The sequence below is a fragment of the Calidris pugnax genome, unplaced genomic scaffold (assembly GCF_001431845.1).
Source record: "Calidris pugnax isolate Ruff unplaced genomic scaffold, ASM143184v1 scaffold1, whole genome shotgun sequence".
In the NCBI taxonomy this organism is placed as follows: Eukaryota; Metazoa; Chordata; class Aves; order Charadriiformes; family Scolopacidae; genus Calidris; species Calidris pugnax.
The window spans coordinates 6339039-6357122 of NW_015090800.1; the positions used below are offsets into that span (position 1 = coordinate 6339039).

General features: G+C 43.2%; 1 protein-coding gene across 1 annotated transcript in view; it reads right to left on the reverse strand.

Moving 5' to 3' along the window:
- TMTC1 (transmembrane and tetratricopeptide repeat containing 1) overlaps nucleotides 1–18084 on the reverse strand; it is a 153103-nt gene that overhangs the window by 66010 nt on the left and 69009 nt on the right. The window contains exon 8 of the mRNA XM_014937486.1: nucleotides 13407–13596. Within this exon, the coding sequence (XP_014792972.1) occupies nucleotides 13407–13596 (190 nt within the window). The remainder of the gene's footprint in view (nucleotides 1–13406; nucleotides 13597–18084) is intronic.

Genomic DNA, 18084 nt, shown 5'->3' on the forward strand with positions numbered 1-18084 from the left:
TGAGATGGCATAGGTAGTATTTAAGATGTATCTCACATTGGTAATAAGTAAGTAGAGAACAGTGTGATTGTATATATTAGCATGTCTACCACAGTGTGGCTGTATGTAAATACACAAACACATATCACATACACACAGACTGCTGTGTTCCATCCCAAATGTTTATAACTGAGAAAAAGCTGTTCAATCAGTCACATTTTGTGTAAAGAAAACTAGGCCCAAATGGCACATTAATCCAGTCATTCTATCCCTTTCGAGGCAGCATCTAAACTTGAAACGCTACTTTTGCACACGAGGTCTCCGTACTCACACAGAGTTGGAAATTTGAGACGTGCTAGATGTTAAAATTAATGTTTTTCACTTGAGCTCAGTTAATGCCCTTCACTTGAGCTCACTTTAATGTTGGCTCGCTCTTTGAGGAGAAATCCAATTGCCACATGCAAATTCAGAGCAACTGCGCCACCGCCGCTCCTGACACGGCGAGACCCAAGCCTCCTCGGGCAAGTTGAGCTTCAGATTTAGCTCCACTCCAAGAGGGTGAATCAGCTCACGCTTTTCTGTTGATGACCTGAAAGAATGACATCGGGCTAGCAGAAGTGTAGCATTAATTCTGTTGAAACGCCCAGGCAGACATCTGTGCTTTCCTGCCCTGTGACACGGCTGCCACCTCAGCCCCCTTCTGCAGCCGTTGGGAGAAGCTTTGTCACGCTTAGGAAGAGATGCAACCAGAATCACTTAATGGTTGCAGCCCTTTCTAATTGTTGTGGGCAATTTCTCAACTTTGGAGAGAGCAAATTGATTTCTCTTTACTGGAGGGATCTATATTTAGAAACATTGAACAAGATTTTTGAGTAGAGCAACAGAGCCCGATCAACGATGTGGAGTCAAGCAGTACAACCTGTCTTGCTTTTGCACAGCTACAGACCATGACACCAGTTACCACCAGCCCACTCAGTGTCTGACATCCAGAAGTCCCAGTATTAAAATATATTCATCCTATTCTGCAGGAAAGACTAGGAACACTTTGAGGCACCATCCCTGGAGGTATTCAAAAGATGGGTTGATATAGTGCTTAGTGACATGGTATAGTGACCTTTTTTTTTTTTATCAGAGTTAGTTTGATGGTTGGACTAGATGATCTTAAAGGTCCTTTCCAACCTGGAAAATTCTATGATTCTGTGATTTTCTATGGGTGCCAAATGCAAGGGTACACGTCAGGAGGTTCTGATGTCACTTTAGAGGAGCCAAACAACAGGATCAACGGAAAGGTGCACTGGCTTCCCCTGGCTCAAAGAGGAAACGTGAGGCAGAGAGGAGAGCAGAATTCACATCCCCAGACTTTTTAATCAATATCTGGTTTAACCAGCACAACAGTTACCTGCTTCTATTATCCGTTTTTGCATGTCTTGGAACCACAGTTACTAAGTGCCTTCCTGCAGTCACAACACCACCTAAAATACATTATTCCCAGAGCTGAAGCTGACACCAATCCATAAAGCTGATGAGCAGAGGTGCCCAGTAATGGTCATTTTGGCTTGTAATTACAATAGAAAATTGAATAGGGGAAAAAAAAAAAAAAGGATTAATTTACATCCAGAGCTGTGAAATCGTTTTTATCAATCCTAACTCAACTCCAACTTCCCTCTCACCCAGCTCTGGATACAGACTCCATTTCTCTCCTGCCATTTGACACTACTTTCAAACCTTGTCTGCCCTAACTATGGTGCCCATTTGCTGCTATTGCTCTATCCCAGGATTTGAACAACAAAGACCCGGAGGCAGAAAGAATTATATTGGGCCAAGGGAGTGCACTGCTAGTGCATAGTGTTCTCTGTCCCCAAGATATACTGCTGCTTTCAAATGAACCAGCTATCAAATTTTTCTCCAGTCGTTCTTCGTTAAGTCAATAATTGGGAAAGCAACCTCTAGTTAACATCCCTAGGAAGGACACAGAGTTATTAAAGGCTGCAGCACTGCAGATAAGCAAGGGAAACAATGCTGGAGAAAGACAAATAAAACCCATACATAAAATGGCAAAGAGGAAAATGTGGGAATTAGCTCGGCTGAAGGAGAAAATGGCCCTTTCTCCCTCCACAAGAAGTCACAGCTCCAGACTAATGCCATTGAGGGCTGCCAGCGCGGTCCCTTGGGGGAGGGCTCAGAGCCGGGAGCCCAGCACTCACAAACCAGCAGATCCCTCCGTGGTGCTACTTATTTCTGAAACAAGAAACATCTGGCAGCATGCTTTTTAAAGCACCCGGCTCAGGCAGAGGCTTTTGTGAAGAGCTGGTTCTCGAAAGCCAGGCTTCAGCTGATTTTGTGCCACCCGTGGTCCTGCCTGCCAGCCAGCAGGTCAAACTGCTGAGTTCACACTGCGGTCACTCTAGACCTCAGTTTGGGTTTCTCTCCTCTACCCAGCCATTAGCTTTTCCAAAATTTGTGCAGGCACTTCGTGTATTTGACACCTTGGCCCCGTGGCTGTGTCCTGCCAGGGAGGAGAGGCTGGGGAGAGCCCCTGAGTAGGAAGAGCAGGTGGAGTGGTGGGGTTACTGGTCATCTGAAACTCATCTGTGGCCATTTACAAGACGGTACGCACTGGCTGCTCATAGCTGGGAATTTTTACTGGAGAAAAAAGTTACCCTATTCACAGCTAGACCTTATTTCACAGTTCCCTAAATGTTTCTGTTAACCACTTGGCTGCTCAGCAAAGCAGCCTTTGCCCTGACCCAGTAGATGCACGTTCCTCTATTCCAGCCTCGCAAGGGCTGGAGGCACAGCAGAGCTATCTGTCCCTGCCTTCCCAGCAAGGGCCCACCTAGACAGCTGAGAGAAAACAAAAAAACTGGACTGAAACGCAACCACCATGCATTGAGAGCATCATGTATACCACAGGTGATAACCGTAGACAGCTAAAAGCTAACACCACAAGTCTCGTATGAAACTATATTCTCCTTTTTCATTTCCCTATCAAAATTTACTTAGCAGATGTACCTTTCATCATCCTTTCCCCTGGAGGGGCTGATAGATTTTTAAATGAGTAGACAAGCAGGACAGAATGGCACAAGAACATCAGGGACTGGTACTGTGGGGCTGCAGGAACAGAGGGCAGCGGGATCTTCCATCCAACACAAGCCATAGAAGATGCCCTCCACGTGTTTTTCTAATAAAAAAGCCCCAACCTGTAGCTTGTTACATTTGTAGGGATGAAGGAGGGGAGAAATATTGTGCCCAGAGCAGTAGTAAAAGCTTTTAAAGAGCCATAGACATTTTTGTTTGTCTTCCTTTTTCCTTAAAATAAAAAAGCTAAGACTAGAAGTTATAGATCACTTCATTCCTTTTACAGAGATGTGTCTTTTCCTCTTAAAGATAGTGCTTTCTTTTGGAAACATAAAACTTATCTTCCTATCTGTCACAGAGATCTCAGGGAGGTGTGGGGGGAAGCACCTTTGAATTAACCTTGGAATGATTCTTCTTGTTAAAGACAAAATAGTATTCCTTATAGCAGATAGTTTGGTCGGGGGGGTTCATATTAACATGTACCTCTAATTACAATTAGGCCTTTATTATATTGCAACCGAGAAAAAACCAAACCCCAAAACCAAACCAAAAAGCAAGGAAGAAGCATTTTTTTAACCTGCTCCTTTTCACAGACATCACAGAACTAAAGAACACCACTTCTTCTCCCAAAGGCAAGGCAAAAAGTTGTCACGTGATCTCAAACAAAATAGCAAAGAATCACTCCAAGGCCAAAACCCATCAACACAGCAATACATCTCAAAAATTGCTTCCTTGGCAATTTGGGGGAAAAGGAAGAAAGTCTTGAGTTTACAACTGAAAGAGATCTTCCCATATTACACAATAAATATTTGCCACAAATAAATATTTGCTGACTACTGTTAAACCACAAGTCTTCTACAAGGCAGAGCCCACCAAGTATGAGCGCAGGAGGTACACAGATTACTTCAACCTATCTGTCATAAACTGTGGATTTGCATAAACCCACCGTAAATTCCCATTGAGAAAGTATCGTTTGAGGTGCCAGACCCACTAAGTCTCACACTGTGATGGCAGGACTTAGGTTCACATCCCCTGACACCTCCAAGGGCTGAGTTGTTGGAAAGTAGAGCCATGAGGACAACCTTCCCCCTGGCTAGACACAGTTGCACCTCGGGGAAGACAGCAGCTGGGCAAACAAGTCCAACCTTGGAATGTTCTACCTTGGAATGTTTCTGAAGGTGTTTATAAGTGCTTGTCTGTCTGATGGGAAGGTGGCAATCAAATGGGTTTAATTTCTTCCTCTAAGAGTTTATTTTGAGAATGAGGCAAGTGTCACCTCTCCACCATTGAGAACCAACAGCTCCATGGAGTAAAGACTTCCTTCCTACCAAAAGCATAAATCACCCTCTGCCAGCAAGCTCTGGATGGTCCATTGAAGCCAGTGAGATGTTATGCTTGGAACATCTGACTGCAAATGAAGAAAAGCTGGTATTCAGGGAAGCTGGAGTGCAGGGCTGTATAAAAGCAATGAACACTATTACACATTTTCAAATGCTTGCAGGAAACAAGTGAATTATCCATAAAAAGAGACACAGATTCAGAGAAGCTACCTGACTGTCTGTAGACTACAGACAGAGGATGACACTTCTTAGGTTTATTCCTAACATCGATTTGTGCAAGCCATTTTTGCAGGCTGCACACAAACTTAGTTCATATATTCCTGTTGTAACAGTCACTCATGAAGCCACAAGCAGCTTGGCAACATGACTCCTCACCAGCCTGCACCAAACCAGTGTCAGCATCTCACCTGACAAGAGGTCAGGATCTGCAAACATCTACTCTTGCACTTCCAACATATACAGTATTGAAGATAGAAGGAACAACGTAGAAGCATGTCAAATTTACTCTGCATTTACACATAAGGTGATAAAAAGCAAACTTAAGCTAATCAACCCTAGGGATTCATTCCTTCACTGGAAGAAAATCTGTTGATGTAAAGCTTGCAGAAGCAAGCACTGGGTGCTCCCCAGTCCCACCTCATTGGTGCAGGCACAGACAGGCCACAGCAGAGTTGTGCCGTGCTTCATGTACCATCCTTAAGGTCACCAGTGAAAATCAGGATGGGACACAATGGAGCCCCTCTGCTATGAAGATAGGCCGAGAGAGTTGGGGTTGTTCAGCCTGGAGAAGAGACGGCTCCAGGGAGACCTCATAGCAGCCTTCCAGTACCTGAAGGGAGCCTACAAGAAAGCTAGAGAGGGACTCTTTATGAGGTAGTGTAGTGATAGGACGAGGGGTAGTGGTTTCAAACTGGAAGGGAGATTTAGATTAGATATTAGGAAGAAATTCTTTACTGTGAGGGTGGTGAGACACTGGAACAGGTTGCCCAGAGAACTTATGGGTGCCGCATCCCTGCAAGTATTCAAGGCCAGGCTGGATGGGGCCATGAACAACCTGGTCTGGTGGGAGGTGTCCCTGCCTATGGCAGGGGGGTTGGAACTAGATGATCTTTAAGTAACAGATGATCTTTAAGATCTCCCATATTAAGCTGGAGGGGAGCAGATTTAGATTGGAGATTAGGAGAAAGTTCTTTACTGTGAGGGTGGTGGAGCACTGGAACAGGTTGCCAAGGGAGGTTGTTGAGGCCCCATCCCTGGAGATATTCAAGGTGAGGCTCGATGAAGCCCTGGGCAGCCTGGTCTAGTTGGGGGTGTCCCTGCTGACTGCGGGGAGGTCGGACTAGATGGCCTTTGGAGGTCCCTTCCAGGCTGGACAATTCTATGATTCTATGATATTCTGTGATTCAAGTGATGTACATCTTTATCATCTGTGGCCAAACAGGAGGGCACTGTGGATCTATGGCTGTTTTGCTCTGCTGCGTGTGCCACCACAACCAAGTGAATGGTGCCAAAAGTCAGATATCAACAGATGGTCTGAAAAACTCAAACATTTGGTAAGGAAAAGGTAACTGCCCAGCTTCCAATCTGGCTCAGGCACCAGGCTTAATCAGCCTGCTCCTACAAAAAGAGCCACAAATTCTGTAATCACTACATTTTATCAGTTTTATTCTTTCATCTCATTAAAAAAAAAAAAAAAAAAAAATCAGCATCTTCAATAGTGCCAGCTGCTTGAATGCCAGGCTTAGCAACTCACTGTCTTCCCAAAATAGCTCAGTTTTCCTTGGTGATCATCTAGTTCTGATAACATCACCCACAGTTACTACTCACTAGAATTAAGCAGATTTTGTACTTCACAGATAGTCCAAAGTCATGGAGATTTTGAGCTTCACTGCCCACTGCTTATTAACTGACACGTTGGTCCTATTTCCAGCATTCAGCAGCAGCAGCAACAAAAACTGCTTTCCAGTTCACCAGCAGCAGCACCTATTCAGGAACCAGTGCACAGGAAGACATGCACCAGTCAGAATCAAACCCCCTGAAAGTATCATTGGCTTCCTAGCATGGGATTATCTGAAGACAAATCCTTGGCACATACCTCGGGCTGCCCTAATGAAATCATCCACTTTCCATTTCCAGAAGGAAGTAAGTACTGGTCTGTACCACTAGGTAAACCGGTCTATTTTTCAGAATGCTGAAAGTGCCTAAAAACTCTGTTTACTTTAGTAGGAACTGTGGATGCTCAGACATTCCGGAAATCAGGCTCTAAATTATGGAATAAAAGTGGAAAGTAGTTCTTTTGCAATCCCATAACCCACATCAGGGCACAGAATTGTATTCTACTGACATTTCACTTTTTATTTCAGTATCTGAAAGTAAAATTTTGACATCTACTATTTTCTTTTTCCCTGTAGACCTCAGCTACCCATCCATTCAGCTGTGTGTCTACAGTCTTTCTTAACCAGGTTTCTAAAATTCCCAGAAGATATAAACTCATTTGCCCAATTCTTAGTCTCTGCAGCCTCTAATTCCACTTGATGAGCCGATTTGAGCAGGATGCAACAGTACAACGCATCTTTGAAAGAGAAGTGGAACATTCCGAAAGGAAATAGGGAAGTCAACAAATTGGTCAAGGAATTAAAAAAATGCTTTTGACCTTGAGGTTGTTTTTCCGCTCTTCCCTTTCATTCTGTAACCACAGGCTGCTTCACTACATGGAGGGAGGAAAAATAAAAATTAGAAAAAAAAGGTAAAATTTAAACACACGCACACCACTTGTGGTACATAACAGCACGATCTTTGTAAAAGCAACTCTGTTGATGAAGAGTTTGCTCTTAGGAGGTAACACTGACCAAGAGGATCCTGATAAAAATCATGCAATAGTTTGGCACGCTAATGTTTAACTCAGACCAACTAGGAACAATGAGTAGCATCATTTCCCTCAACTGTGAGTATCTTGGACCTCATTCCTCCTACCCTCTCCTTCTCACCCTGTTATTGTGTCATTCCAGAACCTTTCAGTTCTGAGCGTGTCTTGAAATATTAACTCAAATCAGAAGAAGACAATGGTAGAAAGCAAAAAAGGTATTCATGAAAAATATAGTAAATCAGTATTAATATGCTGAAAATGGCAGAACTACCTACCCCTATGAAAACTACCTGCCTAGCGCAACAAACTCCTGCAGGAGTTAAGAGCCTGTTTGGAGAGATGCTGAATATCTTCACGGTAGAAGATTAGAACAACTTCACCTATGGTTGTATCTGCTCAGAGCACCACACTCCAAACCTGTTATTTCAAACATCTACCCCCAAAAAAAAAAAAAATCTGATGCAAAAAGATATGCTGATAGGTCTTGTGTTTGCTTTTTCAATTCAGAATGGCAATCGCATACAGACAGAAACCTGAGAAAGGTTTCTTCTTTTGCTTGTTTGTTTGTTGCCTGGCACAGCAAACATCCTGGGAAGGCTTTCGTGTTCCTTCCAGCCCCACGGGGGACCCACTGCTGATCCTTTTGCAGCACTCGACAGAGCAGAAACGCAGCCGGCGAGGCAGGCAGGGCACACACAAGGGGCTCCCCCCCCTCTCCATCCCTCCCTCCAGCTTTCACTAAACAGAGTCTTTCTGGCTTATTACTCTCTCCCCGCAGCAAACACTAACAACAGAGGCAGCACAGAAAAAAAAAAACCCTCGCTGCTAAGGATTAAGAACATCAGTCCTGACCTTCTCTGTATGTGGAAGGAATTCAAGTGGGCCCTCAGGAAAATGAAAGCAGGATTTATTTTAAATGGACCTTTTATGAAAATGACTGTGGTTTCCAGCTTGTCAGATAGACTCCGTCGATAAATAGCCTTATTCACCTTGCTGTGCCTTTGAAGCAGGTATTGTTCTGGAGGTGTTGTGGCATATGAATTTTGCTAGGCATACTTTCTAACTGTGCCGATACTACTGTAGAATATTATAAAAGGCAACTGTTCCTGAGAAAGGTCCATAAGCTGTGATTTATTAATGAAATGCCAAACCTGAGCAACGAGGCAAAGGTCTCAGGAGTGCAGGGTAAAGTAAATAGCACGACAGAACACACATAATGAGTGCTACCAAAAACAACAGAAACATGCACACAAAGAGAAGATACAAACGCGTTCCTCTCTTTGATGGTATTAAACATTGTCAGCTAAGAAATATAGTCTGCAAGTGACTGAGGAATATGCTTAGATGATATTCATACATATAAACCACCAGATAAATGGCAATATGATGCCAATTACAGCACAGATTAAAGTCATAATAATTTGGTATAAAATGCCTTATCTTGGCTCGGAAGCAGTATGCAGAGAAACACAGAAGTAGCAGTACCTTAAAATTAGACCTGAAGTAAAAAACAACCAACTGTAGCATATGAAAGAACAAGATAATAATATCTATCTCAGTTGCATGTAATGAATACAACCTGAAAATCATCACGATTTCCTGTACCACATGTAGCCATGTCTCACACAGCAGCAAAGCATGTTCTTTAAAAAGATATATCCTAGAGGACACTAGAGATTTTTTTTTATTTTTTTGTAAATTGATGTGAAACATAAGCAGCACCCCCTCCTCAGACGTGAGCAAGCTGTTGCACATCATCATGCATTCCTGCTGAACAAGTAGAAGGTGCTGTGAACCACCATACGGTCCCTCCATAGTATCGGTCATGAGTATAAATGTAAGAGGGCCAAGCAGTATGAGGTGCAATAATTCCCCCAGACTGGTGACAAAAGCTACTGTTCCAAATTAGTTTTCCAGATCACCTTCCCCTGATTTACCCCATCACACACACTTGAGTTTTCCTCACTATCAACCCTCCATATATCAAGTACCACATAGAAAGTGGAATGCGATCCATCACGTGCTCTGTACATATGTTCACAGCTACAATTACAGGACAAACTGCATTTTAATCACACTGCTAATTAAGCAGTGACCTAAAAATGCCATGCAGAGTGGCTTTTCAAACATCTGAAGGGTTTTCCTTTCATGCTCATTGAATTATTATGACATGTCAAAGAAATAACTGCCCATCCTGACGGTATGACCAGAACTGCTGTCCTCTCTCCAGTCCACCAGGTGCTCACTGTTTCCTCCAGCGCAGAAAGACGGCGTTATGGGCCCCTGGGTACGCTAGTGGCCATTGGAAGCATCAGACAGATTATTTCTCTGGCCCTGTAACTGGCGTGCTTGGCAACCAAAACGAGATTGCTTCATCCATTTCACTGCTACCTTTGTGATCTCTCTAGTCACCAAGCTGGAAGACAGACCACGTCTATTCCTTGCAGCTGAGGCTGTGTTTGAAAAACGAGCAATAAACAAATCTCATCCTCTTTTCCCAACTGTTATTATTTCTATAGGATACAGGCATTTGCAATAGCATCCCCAGCCTCTGTCACATCCCCGACACGCTACTCGAAGCCCAGCCAGGCTGGGTGAGGAAGTTCACCCCAAAGAGCTGAGCAAAACCTGAGGATTTTGAGACCCACCAGTGACTCCTGGTGCCTTGGCTAAAACAGCTCAAGAGAGGCCAATGTGTAGAGCACGCTGGGCATCTGCGTGGTGAGAAACCAAGCCTCAAAAGGCTTCAAAGAGCTGCTTAACGATGGACTACAACTTTGGCACGCTAGTCACTATGAAAAAAATCTTAGAGATGACAACACGGTCTTTTACTCCCACAGTGGGAAGTGCACCAAGGAGCAGCCCTTTCGGTTACCCTCGTCAGGCCTCCTGAAGACAGGCATTAATTATCACGTGTGACAGGGATGGCTGCAGCAGGAGCCAAGCATGGCTGTGCACCTAAATACCGTGCAGAGCGACAAGTCCTTCTTGGGGAGCTGCTCACCGGGAGCTCTTTGGCCGATAAGCAAGAGGGATTAGCACTGTGCACATGAAACGACTCAGCTAATGAAAATTGTTTACAAGGAATTGAAAAGTGATTCCTCATTACGTAAGGAGAACAATAGTGAAAGTGCACATGCAGGATGAGGAGGGAGGCTTCTCTGTCCAAACAATAACAAACTGGAGAGCTGTCTTCTCCGTTTCTGCTGTCTTCAGCATAAAAACTCCCATCAATTAACAAACATGTTCCAAGCAAAGCACTCATGGGTAGAAATCTTGCACTGTTTCTCCTTCTGCAGTACAATGTTCACAAAACGAAACAGAACAAGAAAGCTTCATGCCTTAGATGTCCTTTATCAGCACTACACATACGTGCCAACAAGTTTATTACCCTAATCACAAACGTCAACAACAAATTAGCCCTGTTTAAAATTCAATGGCAACAAAGGCAGAAATCCAATACATGCATTCTCTAATTACAGTCCATGTAATATATTCTGCAAGTCTCCTGTGAGCTTGTTTTGTGGATGCACACGCGTTGCCTCCTTCCACTGAAAATCAGTTCGGTGTACACTGCACAAATGTCGTCACTTCTGCCAAAATCTTTTCTAGTATTTCCATTCTACGTGCCACAGAAAGTTAGTGCCAGTGAGAATGAATATGAGGGTTTTGTTCTCTCTTACCCCTGCACACCTACATACTCAAATGAAAGGCGCACAAACTCCGTGATTGTTTGCTCTAAAACCAGTCCTTAGAAAATTGCAACCTATTCCTTCCAGGTTAGGCTTTGCAATGAAGGAGGAGAGAAAAATGGCTGCTAAGACAAGTTTCGTGTGTTTGCTTCAGAAAGAAAGCAGAACATCCTACACTTTATGAAATGTGAAAAGCCAACTGATGCATCTCATGCCACCCACAAGCTGCAAAATGTCAAGAAATGGCCCCGTCTGGGGCTTGACTGAAAGATGGTCCTTCCCAATGGGGAGGGCAATGTCATATCAAAGGCCACCACTGTTGCATTTGGAAAAAAGCTTTCTTAAGAGCCTAATATAATGAATTGTGCCTACAGTTCATGTGTCCTGAACTTCCCTCTCCTCGCTGTAGAAGACATTCCTGAGAGTGTCCGAAGCCAAACAGGATAATTTATTTCCAGGAAATGTGCCTCTTCCTACTGTTTGCTTTCCTCAATAATTCATATTACTCAGCACAACGCAATCATCCCTGCACTGCTTCACAGTGGTATCACAATTAGGTTGTTATGAGAGTCACTAAAAATAAAATAGAAAGTAATTTCAGAAATTTATAATTTTGTGAAAAGCAGAATATTTCAGCTGTCTCTAATAATACCTAGGGCTGGTGAAAGCATATCAAGTTGACCCCCAGGAACCATTACCACTTCCATGCTCACAGTGGGTGTGCTGAGAAGCTGGTGAGCTGAGAGCTTCTTAGAGCACTTTGTGAAGAATACATGATAGTTCTGGTTTTATTTGGGTTAGACACTTAGTATCCAACTTATTCTGTGTTTGGGGTTTTCAAGAATAAACACAAGGGAATCTACAGATGAATTTCAAAGCATCCAGTAAATATATGCCTGGAGAGCAAAACTCATGTTGCTTAACACAACAGTGGTTAAGGGCAAAGCAGCAAACTTATTCTCACAAAAAATTAGAAGCTGCAGTTTTAAATCAAAGAGTGGTATTCATAAATCCATCCTGAATTGTTTTGCCTCTTAGAAAAAAAAACTGAATAAAAATGTGATAAAACCTAGAAAATTAAAGCACAAAGTATTTTTGAACAATTTGTTTTGCAGTTTGAGAGAAGACACACAATTCAGTTACCCAAAGGAATCCTTCTGGATTATAGTTTTACCCAAAATAAAATAACACAAAATGTCTTTGGGTAATCCTGAAAGATTTTTTCCTAGCAAACCAATGACATTAATCTTACTCAGAGTACCAATTCTGACAACAGGAGAGGAAATAAAAAGCAACTCAAACTTCAAAGAACATGGGATAAGGTTTTTCAGAAGTGTTCAGTACTGGGCTAATGAGAATTTTATCATTAACTTCCCTGAGAACAGGATTAGGTCTAATACAAACACTTCTGAATATCTCTAGCAGTGAGTAATGAAAGCAGGAGGAATACAAGATGATGTACAACCTGCAGGTAGAACTAGTGAATATCTAATAGGGTATTTTCCCATATGTCTCATGCAGCCTCTGTCAATGTACAATCTAAATTAATGACTCTGCAGTCTCAAACCGGTTCATTTTCCATCTCCTTATCAGGAGCACAGAGAAGACTGCCAGGGTAGACTGAAGCACGTACATGACCTGCACATTTTAGCATAGAATAGGTATTAAAAAAACGTTACTCCCCTACTATGCTTTTGAGTGAGATATATGTTTAAGGAAGAGAAAGCTTTGTACTATTTCAAAAATTCTCAACACCTTTCCTAAAGAAGCTTCCACAACACAACTGCAGAAGCAATTGCCTGTAACTCCCTATGATCCACAAAGACACCCCTTTCATGTAAGTTAATATCTGATCTCCGACAAGTCTAGTGCAACCTCACTTTGATTTTTGCAATATGATTAATGGTAGGTCTTAGATGTTGAACTGTGATGTTTGGCTTACTGCTACGTTATATACACTAAATAACCATTTCCAGGTCATTTCACATTTCCTGTGTTCCATTACTCTGCAGATGGGAAACCTTCTATAGCCAACATTTAGGTTTTAGAGGCATAGTAAAGGTATGAATACAATAATTGATTTCGTTTTCAACTGGCTCAGCAGAAGACAGTTCCCAGTCCTGTCTGAAGCAGTGACAAAGAGCCTAATGACTATGGGAGAGGCAGAGACGCTTAACAACTTCACTGGGGTTTGGATCATTAGCAGTAATTGAATGCAGGACTCCAGGCCAAGTTTTGCCCTCAAATCAGACCAATTAGAGACTGACATTCAACTAGAGGGACATTTTCATCTGTTAAGCTTGCCTGCGTTAGCTATGCAGCGGTACGATTTTTTTCACCTCAATCCAATGCACTTGGGGGGAAATCTTGCGCTTCCTAACCGTTTCACCTGAAGAGTAGGAAACAAAAGATTTTAAGCAAAACGTTGTGTCACGTGTTTTTGGGTGTTACCTTGAACGCAGCTATGCAGTGCAGGCTGAGCAACGCCATCACCAGCACCAGGAACACCGTGGCCAAGTTCCTCACGTCCCAGACGGACTCAATCAAAGGGATGCTGCCGACCTGCCAGTCGTAGCACAGGGTGATCGGTGCCAGCAGGAGCCACGCATTGAAGGCCAGAAGGTAGGAATAAGTTAGAAACCTGCAAAAGAAAACAGGTAATGTAATACAGGGAATGACTGCCAACCCATGTGATGTTTTCCTTCGGCAATTACCACTTACTATATAGGAGGAGGAAAAAAAAACAAGCTCCGCACTCCCAGGCAACACTACACCTCTCTGTCAATAAAGAGGTGCTAACGCAGGAGAGGGGCAATTCAACAGGTAAATTAAAGAAATAACCTAAGATCAATATTTATGCGGTTTCTATGCACCAGCCTTTGGAAAACTAGGCAATCGTCATCTCCCATTTGAATGTTGGATTTTTGAAATTACTTTCTACCAGATTCAGCAATAAATGAATAATAACTGAGCAGGTACATACATATATTGAACAGTTTCACAGTTCACTGCATCGCTCCTGCAACGCAAAATATCCCTCTAACTGGGTTTAACTTACAATTTAGGATTTCTCCTATGTGCACAATATTGAGCAATTAAAGTTAGACCTCTCTGTCTTTCCTCTTTACATCCCGGCACAGAGAGAAAATACAGAAGAAAGGATGCACAGGGTGATTCTCAGCTGATCCCATCACAGCTTATTAGGGCTGGTGACAGCTTGCCTGAGACGGCCACAGAAGTGATGGAGAAGTAGGGAGCCTTTCAAATTGTTGTAATCTTCATTAATTGGTATTCTCAATAGAGAGGAAATTAATGGGGAATGGAAACGGGGAACCATGCCGCTCTCTGGAAAGTATGCAGTGCTTTTAGAAGACTGAACAAGAACAGCATGTGTGCAACTGGGCTAAAGAAAACAGGGGGGGAAAAAAAGAAAAAAAAAAAGAGAAAAAAATAAAATCAAACCAACATCCCCTTCTCCCTGCCAGCCTTTTGATACTTGGCACCTACTTGCCCAAAAGTAGGGCCACCTACCTTGCATCCCCTTCAAACCACATATACCAGAGTTTGAATACCTCTGTATGCGAAAGGCTGGAGACTATTCCAGCAATCGTGAAGTCAAGCAAAATTGCAACAGCCTTAGAACAGACAAACCCTTACTTGGTCTGCAAATGGAAAAATCCACATTTGGTACACAGCACCAAAGACAGCAAATAGTCAAAAAGAAATGAAATAATATTCTACCCTGCATAGAATTTCTTCCATCTGAGCCTGCTTTGGCTATTGTTATCACACCCAGTTGCCATGGTACCTTCGCAGGTTTATTAAAACGGTAACAAAGGATGCCCAAGAGATGTCAAGTCATGTAGACAGAGGATTGTTTCACTTGCCACTTGCAAACATACCTCTTTGGGGTCAAAATGCCACCCCTTACAACAGCACTGACAACATCATATTTTATTTGTGGCAGAAGGGGTAAGACACTGAAGTTAAATGTGACTCCAGGCAGGCGGGACTGAAACTCCTGGACGGGTGTTGGACCAAGACACAGGGATGAAACAGGCCTAAATTTTTGTGAAAATATTTTTAAATGACCACAAACAACTAGGGTATCAGCTTTTCTTCTCATCTGAAAAACAAACATCTCCAGCAGCACAGCAACCCAAAAGCAGGGAAGCTTACAGAGCTGGAATAACGTTTCATTCTAAACAGTGGAAAAGGCACATTCTCATTTCCCCACAAATCTTTCTAAGCTCCCAGTTGTGATGGAAAATGGAACATTCCCAGCCATTTGGTACATTTCTCTTTCATCCCTCCATTCTCCCTTTCCCCATCCTGAGGGAGTAAAGGAGAGGAAGAATGATAGAAAATCCATCTTTTCTCCTAAGAGAGGCAGCGATTAAAGAGACAGTTTCTATTTAAGAAAACATCCCTCAACAACATAAGCTAATTTTACTCAAAATGTTCTTACAATTTTGATTGTTCACTATTTCTAAAGAAACAGACGTGTCTTTCCTAGCTATCAAACCAATCTTTTCTGGCCCGCATTAGGGAGAAACATGGCAAGGCAAAATCTGGTGGAGCTTCATCAGACCAAGGCACTTGCTCGTGATGTTACGGGTGGCCTAGCCCCACCTCTGCTTGGTCACAATGCAAAATGGACTTGTGTCAGCTCAGAAAACGTTGCCAGTATTTATTTACTGCTACTTAAAAGCTAAACTCAGACCCATTTCTAGCTTTACTTTCCAAAGAAAAAGCATGCCCATTTATGTCCACCTGAATAATGTCACGGCATAGGATATTGTTGTTACAAGTCTGTATATTAGGCTGGATTTTCAGGAGCATTGAGTTAGTTTTGCACTTGATGCCTTAAGAGAGCCCAGTTTTTGGAGAAGTGTAACCTTTTATGCCCTGGCATATTTACATTTTCAATAAGCATCACTATATTCATGGAAATTTGTATGCAACCCACAACGTGCACCAGAAACCCTCCTCTACTTTCTCAGACTGGGCTGTTGGGTAAGAAGGAACGAGGAGGAGAAGGACTTGGGGGTGTTGGTGGATGAGAAGCTCAACGTGAGTTGGCAACAGGCACTGGCAGCCCAGAAAGCCAACCACATCCTGAGCTGCATCAAGAGAAGCGTGGCCAGCAGGTCGAGGGAGGTGATTCTACCCCTCTACGCTGCGCTCATGACATCCCACCTGGAGTACTGTGTCCAGCTCTGGAGTCCTCAACACAAGAAGGAAATGGACCTGTTGGAATGGATCCAGCGGAGGGCCACGAAGATGATCAGTGGAATGGAACACCTTCCCTATGAAGACAGGCTGAGGGAGCTGGGTTTGTTCAGCCTGGAGAAGAGAAGGCTCCGGGGAGACCTAATAGCAGCCTTCCAGTACCTGAAGAGAGCCTACAGGCGAGCCGGAGAGGGACTCTTTGTCAGGAATTAGAGTGACAGGACAAGGGCTAATGGTTTTAAATTGGAAGAGGGGAGATTTAGATTAGATACTAGAAAGGAATTCTTTACTGTCAGGGTGGTGAGGCACTGGAACAGGTTGCCCAGGGGAGCTGTGGATGCCCCATCCCTGGAAATGTTCATGGCCAGCCTGGATGGGGCTTTGAGCAACCTGCTCTAGTGAGAGGTGTCCCTGCCCATGCTAGGGGGGTTGGAACTCTATGATCTTCAAGGTCCCTTGCAACTCTAACCATTCTATGTTTCTATGAGATGACATCTGGGATCTTTGCAAACTGCAGCATTGCAGCTGAAGAGGGACTAGTGGCTTTTCTGCATCTTCACTGACAAGGCAAGAGCTGCTAAATCATTACGCAGCACAGAGTAAATACACACAGCTTGCTGCCATAACAAATTGAGTCAGTTTAACAAATTTTAAGAGGAATTTGGGGTAGCCAGATTAGAGTGCTTTCATGCATTTCTGCTGGGAGGTTAGGACAAACTGCTGTTGAAGATGAGACGCTCCAGGACACGCACTGATCAGGAGATGTTTGTAAACAAGTCTCTCTTTCCCTGTGCTTGAGGGGTTTCCATCTTCCTTGGGAGCCACGTGCACAACTCTCTCCCAGAGGCAGGTCCCAGAGGAGATGGACAATTGTTCCGTTCTATTAGGGCAATAATTAGTGTCTTAAACACACTCTGCCAACAGCAGTGAACTATTTTAAAGCCTGTGACAGCCATTACCATCTATATACGGTCGACTGGTTTGCCTCTCCAGACACCGTACTGGAGAACTCCTGGCCATGTCTCTCATCGTGAAGGCTGAACGTGCTTGTGCCACCAGCAGGCAGGGAAGGAAGATCCAGGAGAGCACTGCCTGATTTTAGGAGGCATTTGTAAGCTGCAAGAGAGCCTTGAAGTGAACTCTGATTCAAGCATAAGTTTGGATATGCTTTCAGCATTGGTAACCTCTACTTGAATGTGATGGATGGCTGTATAAAATATAACATTACAAATTAGCGCTATTCTAGGTACTAGGAACAGAAAAATAACAGGATGCTAATAATAGTCACTGACAATTCAGCGCTGATTTTCACTTGTAGCTCTTGAAAGCACGTGATATTCCTTTACATCCGTATGGCTCTCATATCCCTAGCCAGGGAGAAAGCTAAAAGCAGGAGAAACTCTGGAAGAACCCTCACCAAAACTGACACTGCAAGGAAATAACCTGCAAATTTTGAAAAGACTCAAAGATTCATGGAGTCATCCCAGGAGCTAATTACATTTCAGCAGCCTACCTGGAAATGGCAACAAAAGTATTTTCTTTTAATTAGTTGACTAAGTGAATTACATTTTAAATTAATGATCTTCTCTATATTGCTGTTCATGTCTGCTGGAATTCCAAGGGAGAAAAATCCCTGCCTGTAACATCTCCCTCTCTATCAGTTAATCCCAGGGATGACAGAGTATTACTGGCGAGGTGATTGGAAGAATCTGCCTCTTAATTGGCAATCAGTTTCCCCCAAGGCTGGTTAACAGCATTTGCATTACAGTGGAGTCATTTTTTTTCATTTGCAAATTGAACATGGAAATCCAAGTTTCAGCCGGTATCAAGTGTTTCTTTTCACTTCTCAGCATCTCTGGCATGTTCAGAAAAACACAGCTCCTCCTGTGGGTAGCAG